This window comes from Myotis lucifugus, unplaced genomic scaffold (genome assembly GCF_000147115.1).
Source record: "Myotis lucifugus unplaced genomic scaffold, Myoluc2.0 scaffold_44, whole genome shotgun sequence".
Classification (NCBI taxonomy): Eukaryota; Metazoa; Chordata; class Mammalia; order Chiroptera; family Vespertilionidae; genus Myotis; species Myotis lucifugus.
In genome coordinates this window covers 5,819,117-5,840,223 of record NW_005871092.1, presented here as the reverse complement: position 1 = coordinate 5,840,223, position 21,107 = coordinate 5,819,117, and the positions used below count along the sequence as shown (strand labels likewise).

General features: G+C 48.9%; 1 protein-coding gene across 23 annotated transcripts in view; it reads left to right on the top strand.

Moving 5' to 3' along the window:
• ABLIM1 (actin binding LIM protein 1) overlaps positions 1–21,107 on the top strand; it is a 245,521-nt gene that overhangs the window by 107,970 nt on the left and 116,444 nt on the right. For 21 of the 23 annotated variants that reach the window (XR_002829088.1, XR_002829089.1, XM_014455312.2 and 18 more), the window contains exon 2: positions 20,524–20,658. The exons of 1 other annotated variant lie outside the window; for it this stretch is intronic. Coding sequence is in view for 19 of the 22 variants with exons in the window: in XM_023753381.1 (XP_023609149.1) it covers positions 20,524–20,658 (135 nt within the window). In the remaining 3 variants the exon portion in view is untranslated. Of the gene's footprint in view, positions 1–1,489; positions 1,647–20,523; positions 20,659–21,107 lie in introns of those variants that run through there. One more of the 23 variants, XM_023753380.1, reaches the window with a different exon arrangement.

Below are 21,107 nucleotides of genomic sequence, written 5' to 3'. Positions count from 1 at the left end.
CTTCAAGGCTCTGCGGTGCTTACCCTCCAGCTGGCTGCTGACTTAGGAAAACCATGACCCTACAGGGCTGCCGCGGAGGCAGGGAGGAGTGTGGGTGAAGTATGTGTCATAGAAAAGGCGACCAGGGGTTGGAGTGGACTTAGCCCTATGACTGAGGCACCCAAGCTATTAATAGCACGGCCCTGAGTCACAGAGGTAGGCATGTCACAGCTGCTTGAGATCTGCTACTGGGAACCATCAGAAAGCCCCACTGAAGGCCTGGCCCAGCCGCACCGGTGCAGTTCAGCTATAAACACAACCCCCGAGTCAAAGATGAAGGGGTGGATCGACTTCATCTTTCCTATTACCCTGGCGCTCCTAGACCCAACAGTTACAATATTTGCAGTAAATACAGGCTCATGCTGGCTGTGCGTTCTGGTTGGGAAAGATGTGCTGGCCATCTGCTGCTCTCCGGGGGCGGGGCTGCGCCTGTCTTTTCGTCTCTTGCTCATCACATTGTCCCCACATGCTGGATGTATAGGAGTGCGGTGGGGACTAAACAAACCATCTGGGTTGGGGAGACGGGGTGGAATGGGGTGGGCCTCGGTGAACCCCGACGCCCTCTGCTCCCAGGAGAGTGACCTGTGACCCTGTGGGTCAGAAACCCCGAAAGCCTTGTTAGAAGCCAAGGCTGCTGGGGTCAGGCTCAGGCTGGTGAGGGGTGCGGTGTGACTGCCCCTCACTTTGTAGCTACGGTTGCTCCCTCACATCTACACATCCAAGGAGTTGGTCCAGAAAAGTCCAATGAAGCAGGGAGAAGGTGGGAGGCAGAATCCTACCCAACTAGATAAGTCAGGATTTTACTTTGATCCAGAATTTAATCCTGGAGGCGGAATTGAATCCTGAAAAGATCCTCTTCCCAGGCTCTCTGTCATTGTCCTAGTCCCCACCCTCAACCCCGCCCCCATTCAGGTAAGCCTGAATGGGGGGGGGAGGGGGGACCCGCAGGGCAAATGGAGTGTCTTTCTTTATTTTTCATTTTAATTGAGCCTCCAGGACCTCAGAAGGTGGAGAAAATGAACTTGAAGGGAGCCACTAGCATCCCGTTGGACTCAGGCTAATTTTATTTATTCAGTGTCTGACAGAAGCTGTCAAAAGCATGAAAGCAGCAGGTCTAGGAAACGGATAAGCTAACAATTGACTAGTTTTACCGATCACCGTCCGGGCTGGCCCCCCTCTGCTGGCAATCATTTATCAGGCAGCCCTCGGGAGGGGCCAGGCCCGCTTTCAGCGCGAGGAATGCAAGGTGGTGTCCATGGCCAGAGATTAGGGCGCTGGAATTTTGCATTTGTTTCGGCGGCCGCAGCTGTAGCGAGTGGTTTCGGCCGAAGGGCAGAGTCCCCGCGCAGGGCAGGGCGCGGCCACCGCGCGGTGGTGATCGCCGGGGCGGGCGCCGGGCTCGGCCCGGGAGCTGGGGGCGGGATTTTAGAAAGAAGTCCCGGGCTGGGCGAGTGGATGCCCGGCTATCGTCCTCGCAGCCTCTGCAGCCGCGGACCGACCTGCCTGCCTCCCCCGGGCGCGCTCCACCGCCGGACTTCATTCCTCTTTCTCCAGGGCTGCGCGCCTCGCCTCGCCGGGGGACCGGGTTGCCATGGTGAAGGAGAAAGGTAATGATCAATCGCCATCGCGGTGCGCGGTTGCAGAAGTTGGTGCCGCAAGGCTCGGCCACCTAATGGGCGATGATCAATGGGAAGCCGGGCAGACATGTTCTTGGTGCGAGGGTGTGTGTGTGTCTTGGGAAGCCTGGCTTTCCCTGGACCGAGACGCCCTTGAGAACCTTTCCTGTAGCCACCGCGGCCGAAGCACTTCCCATTTCTGGGGCGGGGGTTGCACAGCTGAGGTCCTGGGGACGTGCCTGTTTGGATTGTGATTGCATTTTGAGTCTTGGGTTGTGTTGGACACTTGCGAACCTGCCCCCATCCTAGCCTTATCCCCACCCAAATCAGTGACTTAATTAAGATGTGCAATGAAAGGTCCCTGCTCCCAGGTTCGTGGTGTTTGGGACACACGGGAGCCTCGTGGGCCCCGCCTGAAAGGAGCCGCGGGCTGTTCTGTAGGTTTTCGGTGTGTTGTTTGATAACCTGGCATTTCAGCTGTGTCCCTAATCACTCCTCCAGACATCTTAAAGGATGTGGTTGGTACCAGCCATAGGTGGCAAAGAGCCGGATCACCTCCCGAGGAGCCTGTAAAAAGGGAGGGGGCGGGGTGCCCTCACAGGTGCACGGTACTTACTCACTGGGCGTGGTCCTGACATGGAAGGGGAGTCTTTCAGAGTGAATTACAGTTTAAATTATTCGTTTATCCAGGAAAGGGCAAAGAACACAGCAGTGCTTGATTTTAATGATCCACGTACGATATAAATACAGCTTCTGTTGAGAAAGTGAAATGTGTTCCAGGAGAATACAGAGTGAAACGTGAAACCTCCTCACCCCTACCCTGTCAGCCTCCATTCCGTCTCCTCCTAGAGGAAAGATGGTTAATATGTGTATCTTTCTAGACGGGAGATGGATGGATGGATGGATGGATGGATGGATGGATAGATAGATAGATAGATAGATAGATAGATAGATAGATAATAGACATATAAAAATGGGATTCTTTTGTGATCGTTGCTCTGAGACTTAAGTTTTTCCTCTTCATAATGTCTTAGGGACCTTCCCCATGTGATTTTATAATATGAGGATCCATCCCTTAATTTTGCTCTTACTAAGCTTGGTCGTCTTCCACCACATTTTGTTAGTGTGGGACATAACTGTCTCCATCCACACGGACGCCTGCTCCTTTAGGGCTGTCTTGAACCATTTCAAAGACTTATCTCTATCCACGTTTTCTTAAAGCCCCTACATGGACTGACTTTGAAGTGAACAGGCTGAACTCAGATGGATCCTTGCTGCTGGAACTCAGGTCGGGTTTATTATACTAACGGGTGGGTGAAGAACAGGATCCTGACAGCTAACAGAGCTGACACCTTAGGACAAAGGGAACATGGTTCTGCTCCATCCCGCCTGCTCCCGCGTATCTTTCCCAATCACTGGCTTTAGCTTTGGTCGTCCGCTGAGTACGTGGCAATTGAGTGAAATGATTTGGTGCATATAAAAGTGCTTCTAATTATCTTTCCTGTCTTTTTGAGATGCTTCCAGGAGCCCTCGAAGCGACACATACAGATGTTGACATTTAGTGAAGGTCAGGGCTACCCCTCCCCCCTCGTTTTTACCTCCCACCCACCTAGAGCGAGCTGGTCCTGACCTCTCTATTGCTAATGGACTTGAGTTTCTTTTTCCAATGGGAGTCACTTATGAGTGACGGGAAAGAGGATTGCAAAAGCCACTTTTCATTGCGTCCCCGTGGGGCCGTGGAGCCCAGACTCGCTGGATGGGATGCGTGTGGTGGATCTGTAGCAACTCTTTTTCGAAGCCATCGCAGACCTCTCAGCTCTCAGATGGCCTGGGCTCGCTTTTGCTCTACAACTCAGGAGCCTCTTTCTAACTGGAACACTGAGCGGGCCACCGAGAGGTCACATACTAGCATTATCTCAGCCACTGATTAAAGGCTGGGCCTTTTTTATTTCGAGGTCTGTGCCAGGCCACGCTGCTGCCTCCCAGCCCTCTGATCGCACCGACCTCAGCCAACAGCAGAGGAGGGCAGGGGTTTGGGGGCAGGTCTGTAAGAGCTGCCATGGAAAGAAAGCAGTTTCATCATAGCTTTTATTTTTTATTGATTTCAGAGGTGAAGAAAGAGAGAGAGAGAAAGAAAGAAAGAAACATCAATGATGAGAGAGAATCAGTGATCGGCTGCCTCCTGCACACCCCATACTGGTGATCGAGCCCACAACCTGGGCATGTGCCCTGACTGGGAATCGAACCGTGACATCCTGGTTCTTAGGTCGACTCTCAAACTGAGCCACACCAGCCAGGCTCATCATAGCTTTTAAAGTGAGAGGGCACAGGGGAGCAGGTAGCACAGGCATTCATCCTAGAGGTGAGAAAACAGGGGTTCAGAAGGTACACAAATTGCTCAGGACACTCAGGGGTAATGGGAACAAGTGATGTTCCAGTGAAGGTGCACATGCATCAGAGGCTGCGCGTACCAGGTGTGGGGATGTCCACCGGCTCCACCACTAGGCAGTGAGCCTCATAGAGGCAACACCGTGTGCCCATCTTTAACGTCCAGTGTATAACTTAGTGTCTGCCCCATCGCAGATCCTCAAACAGCTGGAGCAGGTTGGCCGTTCTCTGAGCTGGACTAGAACCTGTGTCTTCTCGATTCTAAGATCTTTCCAGTCCTCTCCATTTTTCTTGCTCCAGGAAAGCCTGGCTCCTTCCTCCTGGAGCTGACCCGGTCACCCTTGAGCAAGCTCAGATGATAGCAGCATCCATCCTGGGAGCATGGAAGGCCTTCTGAAGGTCTGACCTGGGTCCCTGGAGTGCTCACCAGTTAGAGGTGGTCTCACTCACTCTGCTTCATGCCATTGCTTTCTCTCCTGGATACAGTTTCCATGTATCTGTCAGTTTTGGGGTTGGCCCTGGTGGATCCCACCTCGGCCAGTGTGGAGTGGCATTTGCTGACATACTTTGACCCTCGTCATCTTCTGTGCTCCTAACCAGGCGCCCATTCACTTCCAGTTGCAGACACCTATTGATCCGGGAATCTTGATGAAATGGTTCTTTCTCTGATGTGTTCAAGGGCGTCTTGTCTTTGCTGAATCCTGTAACAAAGAAGCAGGAGAGATTTTTGTGGGTTTATCAGTCAATATCTGTCTCCCTGAATACACTCTCATCAGCCTAAACTCCAGAGGCCCTCTGTTCTCACTTAAAAGCTATCATTGTCTAGCTTGCCTGTGTTCCAGTGCAAGTTTGAGAAATATACACAAAGGGATTCATTATCTCTTTGTTAGAGAAAACAAGAATAAACAAATACTAGAGATCAAGTTATGTAAACACTCATCTAATTTAAATGATAAGGATGCTTATGGCTTATAAGCCACGTGAGAGAATAAGAATTGAGCAGCCAGGGAGACAGGTCATCATTGTTTGTTTGTTTTGTTTCCTGAAAGCTTCCTGCAACTATTGGATGGTCCAACTTGCTTTTAGGGTAGAGTGGGACCCAGTGAAACTCATTCCAGTCCACCTTCAAAGAAGACATGTTCACTGTCCACCTGATACTCAGGTGCGTGGGATACACACACACACACACACACACACACACACACACAGCAATCTTGTTTCTTGGCAGCTTCTGAGAACAGCGGTGTACTATGTCTCAAATGTGTCCCACAGACTGGCACCAAAGTAATCCTCTTAGAACATTGATGTCATCATATTTCCAGCTCAAAAACCTAACTGAGTGACAAGGGTAAAGTTCAAGGCTTCCTGCTAATTGTTGAGGCATCTTCCCAACTTCTTCAATGACCTCCTCCCCATGCCTATCTATCCCAATGTCATTTTATTTTTAATGTTATTTTTAAACCTGCTACTACATGCTGAGTGGCAGCCTCTGTGTTGAGAGCTTTACATACATTGTCTTTGATGTTTAGCCCATGAAGGTGGGCTGTATTCCTCTCGTTTCAGAGATGAGGAAGAGGAGGCTCAAAGGAGGTGAGAAACCCTCCAGAGGTCACTTAGCTCGAAAGTAGAAGAGCTGATGTCCCAACCAGGCCTGTCTGCCTCCCAGACCTGTGCTCATTGTACTTATTGCCCCCGCCCCCATTTTTCCTGTTTGAATAATCATGGTGAATATTTTCCCTCTCTAACCTCAGTCACCCTGCCCCTCCTGCTCTCCTGAGAAATATATATTCTTCTTTTGTGTTTGACAAAGACCTCTCTGCTTCCTAATAATGCTTGTCCAGGGCCCATCCCTTCTGCACATTCTTCTAGAATTACTCTGTGCACCTAAGTAAACACCAGGGAAATTAAACAACACCTCAGTCACCTGTGTGGCTTAAGAAAGTGCTCTGTCTCTCCTCACGTGTCTGTCAACTTCATATGTGGTCTTGTAAAGCCACCTTTAGAGGAATGGAGTGCTGCTGCTTCTAATGGTATTCCCCTTCCCCAATTCCATTCCTCCCAAAACACCCCCCACACACAGACGACCCACTCAGGCGCCTGCACACCGCCCAAGGCCAGCGAAACCCATTTCTCTTCCATCCTCAGAGAAGTCTGAGAACAATAGGTCTGTCTGTGTGGTGTAATCGCTCCTCATATGCCCCAGTCACATTTCAGGCCCCTCTTTAGTGTATAGCAGCCACTCCTGGGTTCAGTTTTCCAACACTGCTTCCCAGGTTGAGCTTAATGCCCCACCCCTACTTGCTCCTGGAATCTTCTAGGTTCTTCATCTTTAATTGAAAAGCCCTGAGCTTTCCAAGGGGACACTGATGACGAGGACATTCCTAAGTAAGGTCTAAAGGGAAGCTGTTGACTAAAGGAGACAGTGATGCTGCAAGCTTCAGGATAAATTGTCTGGATCGGTGGTGACTTCCGCCCACTACTCAGGGTGAGCTTTACATCTTTGGAGGGAGGGGAGTCCAGTTTTTATCATTATATTCTACTGGAGAAAAAAATCCAGGCATAGATCACTCTTACTGTTTTATAAATGAACGTGCTGCTCTCACCAGAAGTAGGGTTCCGCCCAGCTTATCTTCTCTACAGAAGGGCTGCCTGGGTGATGAGATTTCCAAGGGGAAGGGAAAGAACTTCACATTAAAAAAAAAAAGTCATAACAAATGCCCTCTGCCACTTATGCATTGATGTCTACAAAAAGTTTATCCAGAAAGAAAGAAAGACTTCATTTCCACAGTCAGAGGTGAGGTTGACTGTCAGTAAATCTGAGAGAAGGAGCACATTGACTTAACATTTCCCCAGAACTCTCGCGAGCAATTTTTGTTGAGGAGTGAACTCAAGAGCATGGAGACAGCGGAAATCTGAGCTGGGGGCTGGCCAGTCCTGTTCATTGTCAGCTACTCCCGGACTTTGGGAGGCGGCCCTCCCTGCCTCTTACCTCTCCCATGACCTGGTCCGGTGACCAGGAAGGATGAGACAGTCTGTGCTGCATCACAGAGACCCTCTTTTAAAGAACAACAAATCGACTTTTCCAAATTGTTGCAGAAAAAATATCCTACGGGAGACTCACCCTACCAAGAGGAAGGTCTTGGCATCTGATTCACTTTGAGGAGGGGGCCGCTCTATGTCATCTTTTTCACAGCCCTGGAGGGCGTGAAGGAGGGTCCTGATATTGTTCGGCTCTGGTCTGCCGAAGTCAAAATGCTGAGTGTGTTCCTGAGGCAGCGTTAGAGAGCCAGAAGGGTCAATGATGGGTGAGTGGTGCAGGATTTCTTCCCTTTGTGGTTGAGCCTGATCTGGGCACACCACAGTAGAAACCAGCCCAGCTTCCTATTTCATGGTGTGTTGGTCTGATGGTGACTCATACCGAGGGGCATGTTTATCCCACACTGGCAGGAGCTGTGTATTCAAGGGCAAGTTTGGTGACCAGTAGGGAGGATGAATATTTGTATGCATGACCTCTTTTCTCTGAAACATTGTATTTGTGTTCACACTGACGTGATGAATGCTATTATGGTCCAATGTGCCCCAGAGGACACCAGGGGTGAGTTGCTGTGTCCCATTGCAATCAAACAGGCTGGCTTGTTTGACTACTTGGACTTAACCCTGAGGATGTTGGCTTTCTTCATACTTCCAGGGAAGTTGTTATCCAGGGAAGTGGTTCTCAAACGTTAGCAGGCAGCAGAACCACACGGAGGGCTTGTGAAAACATGTATTTGTGAGCCCTGCTCCCAGTTTCTGATTCAGTAGGTCTGTGGAGGGGCCTGGGGTTTTGCATTTCAAGCAATCCCAGGTGATGTAGATGCTTCTGGTCCAGGAACCACACTTGGACACTGTCTACATAATCCATGGCTTCTCTGGGTAAAACAGTCAGCCCTCCAGGCAGATAAGGGAGGACATTTATATAAGCAGCCTCTCCATTCCCTTTGCTCACTTTATCTTGCGTACAATGCACAGAGGGAAAGAGAAGGCAAAGGGCATCCTTCTCACTCCGAGTCTCCTGCAGTCTAGAACGAGGCTATGGTTCATAATAAAACAGATCTGTGGGATCCGAGCAGCTGAGACACCACTGTATGTGGTATGCAGAGGGTGGCAGAGTGGGTGTGGGAGGAAGTTATAAGGCGCCGTTACCTGGGAATGAGTTGGGGCTCGGCTTGGCTTGCACAAGGCACAGGGGGTGCACCGTTTCTAATTCTTGAAGAGTTGGGTGAGTATTTTTACTGGGGTTCAGAGCCCATTGGACACCTTTGATCAAAGATAGTAAATATCTTGGCTCACACAACTGTGTCTATAGTCTTTGAGGAGGAGCTAAAAAATATTATTAAAGTCTGGAGTGTTTTCCTATTACCATTATATTCAGTCTGTATTCCAGCTGTCTATATTGTTTCTGTTCTTGTTCATTGTTTGAAATAATAGAGGGAGAAGTTTTTTTAAAAAATTAGAACAATAGAGAATGGTAGAAAAATATAGCAAGGTTATTCCACACCAAAGAGTCTGCTGAGAAATGGGAGAGAGGCCTGTGTACCCTCAGAAAAATGGCAGGGGCTACGGCTTCCCAGGTCCATAGAGAGTCCTGTAAATGACGATGGGCTAGATGAGTGTCTATGGGACTGCTATCTGTATGCCACTCGTGAGACCCCTGTCCAGACAGCCATTGAGGAATAGCATCTGTAGGCCAACAGTGGGAACAGTTGGACTAGAGTCCAGTTATGCCATTCCTGCTCACCTGGAAAACATGACTAGCATGTGTAAAGGTCCCAGCCTGAAACAGCGAACCCTTGCAACGGTCTCCTTGCTCACATCACAGATCACATCACGGTAGACTGAGGTCTACTCTCTGCAAGATATTCTCAGGATAACCTGATACACTGAAGACTTTCTCCCTCCAGTAGGTTAATGGATCAGCCAGTGTCGGAAGGAATGCTGATTGAGAATCAAATAGAGGCGATAAAGGGGGTATAAACAATATTCAGTGAGGGGTCAAATGAATAGTTAGTGTTTCAAGGAATAAAGGGGGGGGTCTTTATAGATCAGGGAGCATTCAGATCGGCTTTGAGAGGCTCTATGAGTTTCTTGTGGTTAAGGATGGTGTTTGGTTCAACCTATGTCCATAACACACTGTCTGCTCTACAGTATATGCTCAACGAATGTGAAATGAACTAATAAGTGAGTTTTTGCTGTGTGTGTGTGAGGGAGATGGTTATCTTTATATAATGTTTATTCCGAACCTAATAAGAGATCAGCAATGTAGATGTAGAAACAAATAAAATATGCTTCTGGACCTGAAAGCACTCACATTCTAATGAGGGAGACGGATACCTCAGTAATTCCGGTGCAGAGGACTATTAAAGTAAGTGCAGGGAGTGATGAATTCTGCTGCAAGCTCATGGCAGGCTGGGTTTTGAAGGACGAATAGGTGTGCAACAAGTAAAGAGAAAATTCTAGGAAGGTGGTCAAATGGCAAAGCAGAAGCAATGAAGCACAACTTCTGCCTGGGGAAGTGTAGCCAGCTGGGTTTGGCAGGAGCTACCGTTGGTCACTTAGCACAGCAATGGTCATGAGGAAGGGTAACCAGAGGGTCAGGATGAGTTGAGGATGGTTAGAACTGGAGGTTGTACATACAGATGCTTCTAAGGACTAGGCAGGTGACCTGAATGAGTGGAAATTGGGGCACACTGGACAGCATGGCCTCTAAAGGGAGAGCCACTGAGTCATTCCATCGGACCCACAGAGGGACATAGGCCACCTGGCCAGATCTTCCCTTTTTTTAAAAAAAAAAAAAGATATTTTTACTGATTTCAGAGAGGAAGGGTGAGTGAGAGAAATAGAAACATCAATGATGAGAGAGAATCATTGATCGACTGCCTCCTGCATGACCCCTACTGGGGATCCAGCCTGCAACCCGGGCATGTGCCCTGACCTGGAATCGAACCGTGACCTCCTTGTTCATAGGTAGATACTCAACCACTGAGCCACTTCAGCCTAGCCAGACCTTCCCATTTTTTAAGAGCTACTAGAAATAGGGATTATGTCAATCTCCAGATGTTTAAATGTTGGCAAATGACTCAACTTTCTCTTCAAAAAAATCTTGGTGCAGGCCAAACAAAACATGTCTGTGGGGAGGATTCAACCAAAAGGCTTCCAGATTGTGGTCTGGAGCTTAACATAGTACTCACCAAACCTAGCCACAGTGAGCAATGCGTTTTCACACAAGGGAATTCATGACTGGTGCACACATGCATATAAATGGCTAATGTAAATGTCACAGGAAACAGCACTTACCTTTACTCTCTGCTATTTTCTGTTCTCTTCTATTTTTAAAATATGCTGGTCATGATTCATTGATCCGAGTTCATGTTTCAGTGGGTCAAGACCCGAAGTTTGAAAACCATTGGTTTAGAACATCTACACTAACGTCTTATTGGGTGGAAACAGAATAAGGTACTTTGCTGGGGTAACCATGTTTCCACCCTGGACACTCTTATAATAGTGCTTAATAGGTACGTTTGGTTGGGTTTCTTCACTTGCAACTGGAAAAGTTTAACAAAATAATTTCAAAATCTTTTATTGATGACTTTATCCTAAGAGTTGGCCAGAATTTGGTGTTGTCTCTTTGTGTGCTGGATACAATTAAGACCTGACCTCGCTGCTAAATTCAGAGTAAAATGCTCTTGGTTGACGTTCCACAAAGTCCCGAGGGAACCCCCAGTCAGGCCTCCTGAGTTCCAAGTGTGATATTTCCGGAACTGCTTTTTCATTTAGAAGAACTTTTCCCTGTGACTCTGCATCTCCTCTTCTGGACACCATGCTCACCTGGTCCCCTTGCTTCTGCACCAGGGAGAGAGGAACGCGTTCAGGGCTTGGACAGTCTGTCATGTACCATCTCTGCCATCATTAGTGCAGTAGCTCTTCGCCTCCATCTGTTAGGCACCGTGTGCTTATAGCATCCATTCTTGACATATCAGAGCATTTCCAGAAATATTATCATGTAGGGGCTTTGGAGAGAGACTCCCTGGGAATGTCAGAAGTGAGTCGTCATAGCGAGCCTCCGGTGCAGCAGGAGAGCCATGGCCATTCTTTGGGTTCAAGGCCCGTCTGCTGTCGCATCCCTGCAACATGCAGCAGGACTCAGAACGAGCCTGGACTTTTTAAACAAGAGCCCCAGAGTGGCTTCTCCCCATTGGAAGGTGCCACCATGATAGAAAGATCCCTAGGGAAGGGCCATGCCAACCATGAAAACCATGGGACCACAGGAAGGCCGCACTAATGTGATGGTTTGGCATAATAAGGGGGCCAGGAAGCCAGTTACTAAACATGAATCAAGCAGGCCAGACAGAGAACAGCAGCTCGCTAGGACAGAGAGTAGGCGATGCACTGCTATTGGGGTGAGGGACCAGTATGGTTCAAGATGACCAGGGGCAGTGTTTGCAGACAAGTTGGGAAGTCCCCTTTTTACAGGGCCTGTGGGTTGTCTCCCTCCAGGGCACCTCATGTAGGGGAGCAGCACCCTGTGACGAGTTGTGCAGCCCATAGCCTGCACCTTCTTACCCAGAGGCGCTGAGCTGCCAGCGAGCTGGGGTTGGAATCAGCTGAATCACGCCTCTGCAGCTTCCCAGAGGACATAGAGCCAAGCTCTTAACCTGTGTGAGATTCAGTCCTTTCCTCCAGTGAAAACAGTACTGAGGACACCCACTTTTCTCTCCAGGAGGGTGGGGGAGGCTTGACACGTTATCTCATGAGTTTGAGCATTGGAAAGAATTATTGGTAGGTCTACAAGAAAATCACAGATTGCTCCTCAGAAACTCAGCAAGTGGGAGAAAAGAAAATGATTAAATCTAGGGGAAGAATAGAAAAGTTGTACAAAAAAGGGCCTGTATCCTCAGGATGAACTGGAACAATAATTACATTCTCAGTGTCAACAGACCACAGTTAATGGAACAGTGCATGTTAGTAGGAGTAGTGTTAATAGGTAATGGCTGAATTGAATACACAGTGTCAGGAAACACAGGGAGAAGACTGGAAAAAATACCAAAAGTTGAACACAACTGCCTAGGGGGGCAGTTATGTCCTTAAAAGATCATTATGGATCCTGTGTGGCCAAGGGATTGAACAAATGAGTCCAAAGCCCACGCTGTTTGAAGACGCAGACTCCTGCCTTCTTCCTAACTGTCCCCTAAACCCCGCCTAACATCCCACTTGGTGAGGGATCAGTGACTTAGGGGCAGGTCCTGTTCCTCTGTTTCTGGCGAATCTCTGGTGTTGATGTAGCTCTAGGCAAGTTGTGTTTGTGAAAAATTCCACGTGAGACATGAACTGGGTCTGATGGTATCATTCAAAAAAAAAATTTTTTTTTGTCTTTTAATGGGCTCTTTCCCAAGAGAGCAGTAGAGATGAAATGATAATGAGGACACTTGTCAGGGTGGAGAAATGCTGGCGAAAAACAAATATATACCTCCGTGGGGAGGATCACGTGTTAGTAGGAATTAGGAGGAGAAGGCTATGGTGGCACCGTGCCTACGCTAAATCCTGTCTCAGGACCCTAATAGGCGGTAATCCTCTGTCTTAATGACTTGCATTCCCCTAAATGGCTCCACTGGGACCACAGTCCCTCCCACTGTCAAATCAGGACAGAAGTGACTCCTGAGCAGTCCTTAAAGATGTGGCGTCCTGCCAGCAGGGTTCAGACCGAAGCCACTGCCCAATTGTTTGACGTGATCCATTCCTACATGGAAGTGCTGTGCAGGGACAATTTGAGATCCCTGGGTGACCTTACAAAGCGCTATCAAATTTCAGAAGGGATTTTTGTTATCCTGCAGAAATTCCCGCTCACCCAGGTTGGTGACAGTCTGCTGACATTCAGCTGACACGGGCATCTGTGTGCCAGGCTGGTGCCAGGGGGACTCCCGCGAGGAGATGACCTCACGTTGTCTCCACCCTGGGCAGGAGGACCTGCATTCTTAGCCTCTTTACCGTCTCCGGGAGGTGGAGGCACCGGGCAGGGGAGTCTGGACCAGGAATCTATCTGGTCTCCTACCTCCTAGTCCAAGATCCTTTGTAATGACTGTCCTGGAGGAGAGGTGGGACTTGATGCACATGACTGTACTCCAAAGTCCAGTTAGTAAGCGGGGTCAGAGAAAGGCTAGGAGGGGTCAAGAGGGTGTTCTCCCTGCCTTTCCTGAGACTGAGTCATGCCAGTCTCGAGGTGTGGCCAGGGAGTCAGTCTTTCAGGAGGAGGAGGAGTAGAAGGCACAGCGCTGGTTTTAAATCCCTTTCTAAGACTCACCTGCTTATAGAAGAGGCAGGTGTAACACCTCAGGGCCAATGTGTCATGTGTTTTACCAGGCGGAAATTTCGGTCCCAATTATTATAATCCTAGCACCTCTTTGCCTGGGCAGAATCAGATGAACTGGAGTTGAGCCTGGGCTATTTCTATACCAGGAGCCCAGCTGACCGATTGCTGACAGTGTCTCTTACGTGTAAAGGAATGGCAGGGACCTAGTACCTTGTCTCAGAAAAGGCAAACCGAGCCTCAGGACATCTTACAAGCGGACAGACGCCAGTGGCAGGGACGCTGTGAGCGAGGCCGCCTGCTGCCCGCCTGCTGGGAGTGTTTGCACCAAGGCAACCCCGTGCTTTGTGCCAAGGACTAATTCTGATGAGCAAACGAACATGTATGGGAAAATGAGGTCGTGGGAGCCAATTACAGAGAAGAAGCGTGTTGGACAACTAATGACAGGGAAACAGTGTGTAGCTTCAAGGAACTACCACTTGCCACAGCAGGAAATGGGCTTTGTAGGTAAACTGCAAATTAAGCACTCTGCATTTATTTAAGCTTTTGAGTTTTTTTTGTTTCCTAGGCCCCAAACTAGTGCCATTATAGCACAAAGAAAGGTAGTAGGAGGCAGAGAGAAGCAGGAGGAGTGGGGAGAACACATCTCTGGGTTGTGTTTACACCTAAATGGTGTAATAGAAAATATTCTAGATAACGAAGCAGTCTCCCTGAAACCTAGGCTCCCAGGAGAATAAGACTCGGTCATCAGTTCGGCTGCCATGTCAGTGGTTGAGTGTCAGTCTCTGACCCAGGAGGTCACGGTTCGATTCCAGTCAGGGCACATGCCTGGATGGCAGGCTGGATCCCGAGTAGGAGCCGTGCAGGAGGCAGCCAGTCAATGATTCTCTCTCATCATTGATGAATCTCTCTCTCTCCCCCGTTCCCTTCCTCTCTGAAATCAATAGCAGGCACAATTTGTTGAACACTTACTAGGTTCCATGCACTGTGCTAACTCATTTATACCCACAATCACAGATAACCCTCACAGATGCCTTAGCGGGTGCAGTCTTATTCCTGTATGCAGAGGAGGACACCGAGCCTGAGTCCAATAGCTTGTTCAGGATCCTGCAGGGAAACAGTCTGACTCCAGAGCCCGTGCTCGGAGGCCCTGCGCAGGGGGTTTCCTCAGGAAAGTCTCATCCCGCACAGAAGGAAACCAAGCGCAATGTACTGACTGCATTCTCATCCCCCAGCGCGGCAGCGGGGACACTCAGCTGCCTCACAGTCCCAAAGGCAGCACCTGCCAGTAAATAAGCAGATGGGAAATAACACTTCACGTCTTAAAGGAATTCGTTCCAGGCGGCAGCAATTTACGGGAAGGGCGAGACGGCAAGGAAACGCGACCTGCCATGAAGAGGGCCCTTCCTGGCCTGCGGGACGATTTCTGGTTAGGATTGGTCTGGGTTTGCAATCACAAAATGATATTCCGCTGGTGAGATTGGTTTCTGCTTAATGACCGAGTCTTGTAAAAAAAGTGACAAGAGGACTTCTCTCCTTGTTTTGATGACCTTGACAGTTTTGAAGAATACCGATCCAGTTTTTGTCAAATGTTCCCCAGTTGGGGAATTTTGTCATGATTAGACTAGGACTATGGATTATTTTTGGAGAAAGATCACAGAGGCAAAGAGCCAGTTTTCATGACATCATGTCAAAGGCACATACTGTCAACACGACTGTTGCTGCTGGAATTGACCTTGATCACCTGGCGGAGGTAGTGTTTGTCAGCCTTGTCCAGTGTAAAGTTACCTTTCCCCCCCTTCCCATACCATCCTCTTTGGAAAGAAGTCACCAAGCGCAGCCCACACTTCAGGGGTCGGGGGTGAGGGGTGTGGAGTGTGCTTTACACGTTGAATCGGAGAAGAAGGGGCCATGGGAGTAGGAAACTCGGCAATCTGAGAAAATGGGATTGAGGCTGGATTCATGCAGAGAGAGAGAAGGGATGACTAAGAGATGTGAGAGTAGACAAAATTGAGTGGGAGATGAAGAAGAGGGTGGAATCAAGGATGATGGCAAGTTTCCCGGCGTCATTGATTAGGAGATTGGGTGTGACAAGCACTGCCTTCGTTGACTGCCAACTCTTTCTTTCTTGGCTGTGTCACCTGGGGTGAATCACTTCCTTCCTCTGAGTCTCAGTTTGTCCAGTTGTAAAATGGGGTCGGCAGTCCCTGTCCTCCCTGCCTTGTAGAGCTCCTGCGGGAGTAAAATGAGATGATGCAGAAGTAAGGGCTTTGAAAGCCACCAAGCACCCCTCGCTCGGGTGTGGTTTCCAAGGCCGATTGGGGGAGTGGTGAGAGAGGGCACTTGGGAGGGGGAATTTGATACCTGGGAGATTCTGAATATTTCAGATAACCTGGGGCAAGTTGTAACTCACACTGAACGCTGTCATAGGTTTGGGATACTCACCTGCTAAGAAGACTTTTATCTCAAATATGCATTCTCAGAGTTCTGCTTCTGGTGGTCTAGCTCCCTGATCTGTCCCTCTGGTGGAGGTAGCCTGGGCAAGACGAGGCTGGTTCCAGATCAGAAGGAAGGGCTCTGCCTAATTTTTGTGGCCTTCCTCTTACAACCTGTAGTGGTCTCTGCTTGGGGACACCGAAGGTTACTGGGATTTCCTTAATGGTCTGAATCCCCCAGTCTCCTCACCAAATAGGCATTTCAACAGTGATGCACCCCAAATGGAACTTTGGTTCCTGTGCTGGGAGAGACAGTATGAAACTTCTCAGCCTCGCATCAGGCTCTTTTACCCGAGGACCCAGAATCCCTCCAAATTGGACCGTGTGCAGTGGGGGGATGGCTCTCCCTTTTCAGGCAAAGAGGCTCTTGGCCCTTCCTATGTATCTCCTTATTTTTCAGAAAGTGTGCGGCCATGCTTTTGATTTTTCATTGCACTGCTCTTATTTTAGCAACGAATTGATGAGCCATGGAAGGCTTTAACCGGGTCTGCCCGAGTTGCAGGGTAAATCATTGACTAGTAGGTACAGTGCGAAGAGCTGGGAAGTGTGCCTCTGCCAATAACTCCCTGGAAACATTGGGGAAGAAATGTAAGCTCGTTGCTCCCCGTTTTCCCTACCAGTAGAAAACGTAGGGACCACCCAGGCTCTGAAAGATGGAGCGATCAAGTTAAAATGAGCAACAGAAGCCAGCTGGCAAATAGGAGGAGTGTGGAATTAATGTCATCCCTACATTGCAACTGACTCAGCAGATTTCAGAAATGAAGATTTGAGCCAAGGAACATACTTTTGGTATTAACCAAACTGCCAAAGGCTGTTATGTAAAACGAACCTCCTTATTAATCTTTAAGAAGGAGAGAGGAGAGATTCTTTTGTCTATACTGATTTGAGTTGGGGTGAAATAAACACTACGTCTCTTTTGGTCTTCGGATTCTGTCATTCCCTAATGAGAATAGCCCATTTCTTTCTTTTTATTTTTTTTTTCCTTCTTTTTTTATTGATTTCAGGGAGGAAGAGAGAGAGAGAGAGAGAGAGAGAGACATCAATGATGAGAAAGAATCATCGATCGGCTGCCTCCTGCATGCCCCCCCCACTGGGGATCGAGCCCGCAACCTGGGCATGTGCTCCGACTGGGAATCAAACTGTGACCTCCAGATTCATAAGTCGACACTCAACCACTGAGCCACGCCAGCTGGGCCAGCCCATTTCTTCACGGGTGGGTTCTGATATGCGTCTGCCCAGGTTGACGGGTGCTGGGAAGAAAGGCAAGTGAACACGATAGAGTCTCTGCTCTCTCGGGTGAGAACAGAGGTCATCTCTGGGCAGGGAGGACTTTGCAGTGTCATATATATTTCCAAAAGGAACTGCTTGCAAAATGCAGATGCTGGTCCCAATTCTGACCTTTGCGGCTGGTGCCAGCAATCGCACTGGCACCTTCGTTCAGACACAGGGAAGAGCCAAGAAGTGAAATGATATTTTCCTTCCCTCATCATTACTCAGCATGGCTTGCCCGCTTCGCTATAAAAAACTCAAGTGTCAAGAGAAACGGCAATGCCATTGTTCTTATCCAGAAATGCATTCTCCCTTATAATCAAGAGAACCACTGGGCTCAGCATTCTTTCTGAAGAGGATGGTCTTGTGAATTACTCCTTCACTCTCACACTTATCTGTGACGTGCTTAGCCATATTGTCTGAGTTCTCAAGGGAAATAGCTCTTAAATTGTAGCATGCAAAGGAATGCCCTGATCTCATTCCAACAACAGATCCCCACTCAGTCCAGTGGGGCTGAGGACTCTGCATGGTGCTAATTTTACTACATGGCAGCCACCAGGGTTCTGGTTGGGGATGTAGGCACAGCCACCTTGAGCATCACCAGGTGGGCACCGTGTCCAGCTAGCGTCACTATCGCACACACTGTGTCTGCTCCTTTGTAAGCCGAGACCTACTGCTGCTTTTAGAACTGCACTTGAGCTTGAGCGCAGCTAAATAAAGTATTGCCTGACTTATAATAATTACTTGATTTATGACAATATTTTGATGTAGACAAATAGCATGGGAGGAGCATGAGCTCTGGAGTTAGAATGGCCTGGGTGTAGCTCTTTTAGCTTCCACTTCCTGTGTCTCTGAGGCTCTGTTTTCTCATCTGTCCAATGGGAACAATATTACCCACCTCACGGACAGGGGAGTGGGGGAGGTGGAAGAGAGAGGGGGATAGTGGGTATAATAAAATTACTTATGTGTAAGCACCTAGCATCATGCCTGGCATGTAGTAGATGCTCTATAAATATGAGTTTCCTCATTCTTATAGGAAGCAGGAATTAGCTTAAAAGAACAACTCACATGTTCTCCATTAGCACTCAGAGTGTATATTGTTAACAGAAACTGTTTTTAATGTCCGGTGAATATTAAAAGTCGATGGTTGTTTAACATCTTGAAAGGATGCCCCTCCTTCATTCCTGTAGCTCTTACTGGCTTCTGTCGCAAACACAGCTTTCCAAGAGAGATCCCAGCAGGCAGATAAGGACATGCAGGTGTAGCTCAATGTTGGTGCCTTTGCCGGACACTCCCGGGGTCCAGCACAGAGACTGCGGATCAGGTGTTCAACCCGAAACAGCACCTGCTGCTCACAAGAACAACCTTGTTTCTCAGAATGTAGCTGATAATGGATTATTTGGACTGTCCTGTTCCAACTCTTTCCAGGCGAAAGGAGCCGTGACCGTGGGCCAGGGGAAACAGTGCGCTATTATGCTCGGGGGACAGTGAGCTCCTGGCCGTAGGTGCTTTTCCAAATCGAGTTTCAGAAATATCTGCCCACATCTCTCCCCCATCTCCTGTCCAACCCGGGTTTACTGCTTGAGAGAAAAAAAATCATCTCTGTTCTTTGTGTCGGTTGATTAATTTGGGGTTTATTGTTCTTATCCCGTATCACGCTCACACAGCTACTTATGTAATCCGTCTTATATGTCACACGGTTCTTCCTGCCAAGGACCCAACTCAGAAAAGGCACTTTATAGCAGAGAGTGCCGCTGCCTTCTCGGGCTGGAGAACAGCAAGTTGCGTGAGGACCCCCGGCTAGTTCAAGGCCACGGGTGTGCTCTCGCTGACGTCTCTCTCAGCCCTTTGTACAGGGGAGGTTGTGAGTCCTGTTCCCGCGCCAGGCAGTGGTGATATTCTCGGCCAGCCACGCTCTGGAAACTGAGAGGATAGTCCCACGTGATTTTGGAGCTTGAAAAGACCTTTGCCATCATCTGATCCAACCACCTTTCCTTGCAGGAGGGGAAACTGAGGCTCAGAGAGGATCACGTGATTGCTAATTTATTTAGTTTCTTAAATTACTGCCTGCAGGGTGTGTATCAGGGACTGTGCACACACAGGAGGCTCACAGCAGGCTTCCGGAAGGTTAACTGAGTTGCCAAAGGAACTTCAGGCATGGCTCTGGTAGAGTAGATGAGAAGCCAGCCAGCACATACTAACTAACTAAACAAACACCGACTACATCCTTTGGTGTGTGAGCATTCTGCTGAGTTCTGAGGATCTGGAAGAAGGAAGGAAAAGTACAAATGGGTAGAAAAAACATGAGTTTAAGAAATGGTTCCCATCCTGCAGGCATGTACAGTGCCGTGAATTTAAAGACTGTTGGGGTCCAACCCCAACGGGTCCAGGGATCCCCAAAGGTGTGGACGGAGTCGGCGAAGAATGAATGACATGGAGACTGGGTTCAGTTCATCAGCATAGCGAGGTTCTCCCTCCAGGATCTCCAGCGAAGTTCTGGCTAGGATCTCCAACCAAGTTCTGGTGCCATGTTCTCTCGCTAGGTTCTCCAGGTTCTCCAGCCAGGTTCAGTCACCAGGTTCTTTTGCCATGTTCTGTCTAGGTTCTCCAGTGAAGTTCTGTAGCCAGGTTCTGTCCAGGATCTTTTGCCATGTTCTCTGGCTAGGTTCTGGTTAGGATCTGACGAGGTTCTGATGAGGACCTGATCAGGTTGTGTTGAGGATCTGATGCTTATTGTCTTGTTACATCCATATTTATACCAGCCGATTTTAATCCTGTCAATTTCTATTACAAAGGTTAGGGCGTTTCTTATCTCCATTCCAGGGAGTAAAGATTATGTAGCTTAACTACCCGCTTGGCACTTAATTAAGGGGTTGTATCCCCTCCCTAACCTCAGGGAAAGATCCCCACCTGGGGAAACAACCTTTCTCGGAGAGGTGACCTTGGTCAAAACACATAGTGCCAAGAAGGTGAGCAAACACATTAAGAACAGTATGCCATATATGCCAGGTCCCTTGAAACAGCAAGGATGGACCGGCTCCCGGCAAAAGACCTGTTACAAAGCACCGCACCTGACAAGATCCCATACTGAATGGCCCAGCGAGGAAGTCTTAGAGACGTTTGAGAAGAAGAAAGAACTGCTGGTTCCCAGGGCACACGCCCCGTGTTTTCCCTGCTGGACTGTGAGAGCCACAGCTCTCTCATTTCATGTGTGGATCCCCGGGGTGATGGCCTGGGGGGAGGGGCTCGGCTCACTCTGATGCATTAACATGTGGCTCATTTGATACCAACGTTAGGGGGATATTTATGCACGCCCATAGCAACCCCTGTTGTAGGAGTTCTGTCTGCTCACCTAGATCTTTTCTTTTTCTTCCAGTGGCCCACCCTCAGGACCCTCACCACCCATCCGAGAAGCCCGCCATTCACTGCCATAAATGCGGGGAGCCGTGCAAGGGTGAGGTGCTCCGGGTCCAGACCAAGCACTTCCACATCAAATGTTTCACCTGCAAAGGTACGGGGCCTCCAGCTTCCTGTCTGCGTGGCATGTCGCAGCCAGTGCTTCCCTTGGGGTCTGCCCGTCCCCTCTCCACACCAGGTCACCGGAGGAGGAGTGAGCATGCTCAGAAGCCCAGGAGTCGCTTAGCTTCCCTAGTGTGGGGTTGGATTAGACTCAGGAGGCAGACTGGGTCTCCCCAACACCAGGGATGCACAGGCCTTTGGGTGTTAACTCAAGTTCCAGGTTCTCGGAGGGGGGCACTAATTATAGGGGAGCAGTGAAAATGCAGTTATGTATTTTGAACTTTTTATTTCTTTTCCTGTGAAATGAGGGATTCCTACCACAGAGTAACTTTGTCCCAACAGCTGTTATTTAGAGGAGGGCTGTGGGGCATGTGGGGTGGGCGTGTAAGGGGTGTGTGTGTGTGTGTGTGTGTGTGTGTATGTGTGTATGGTGGTGGTGTG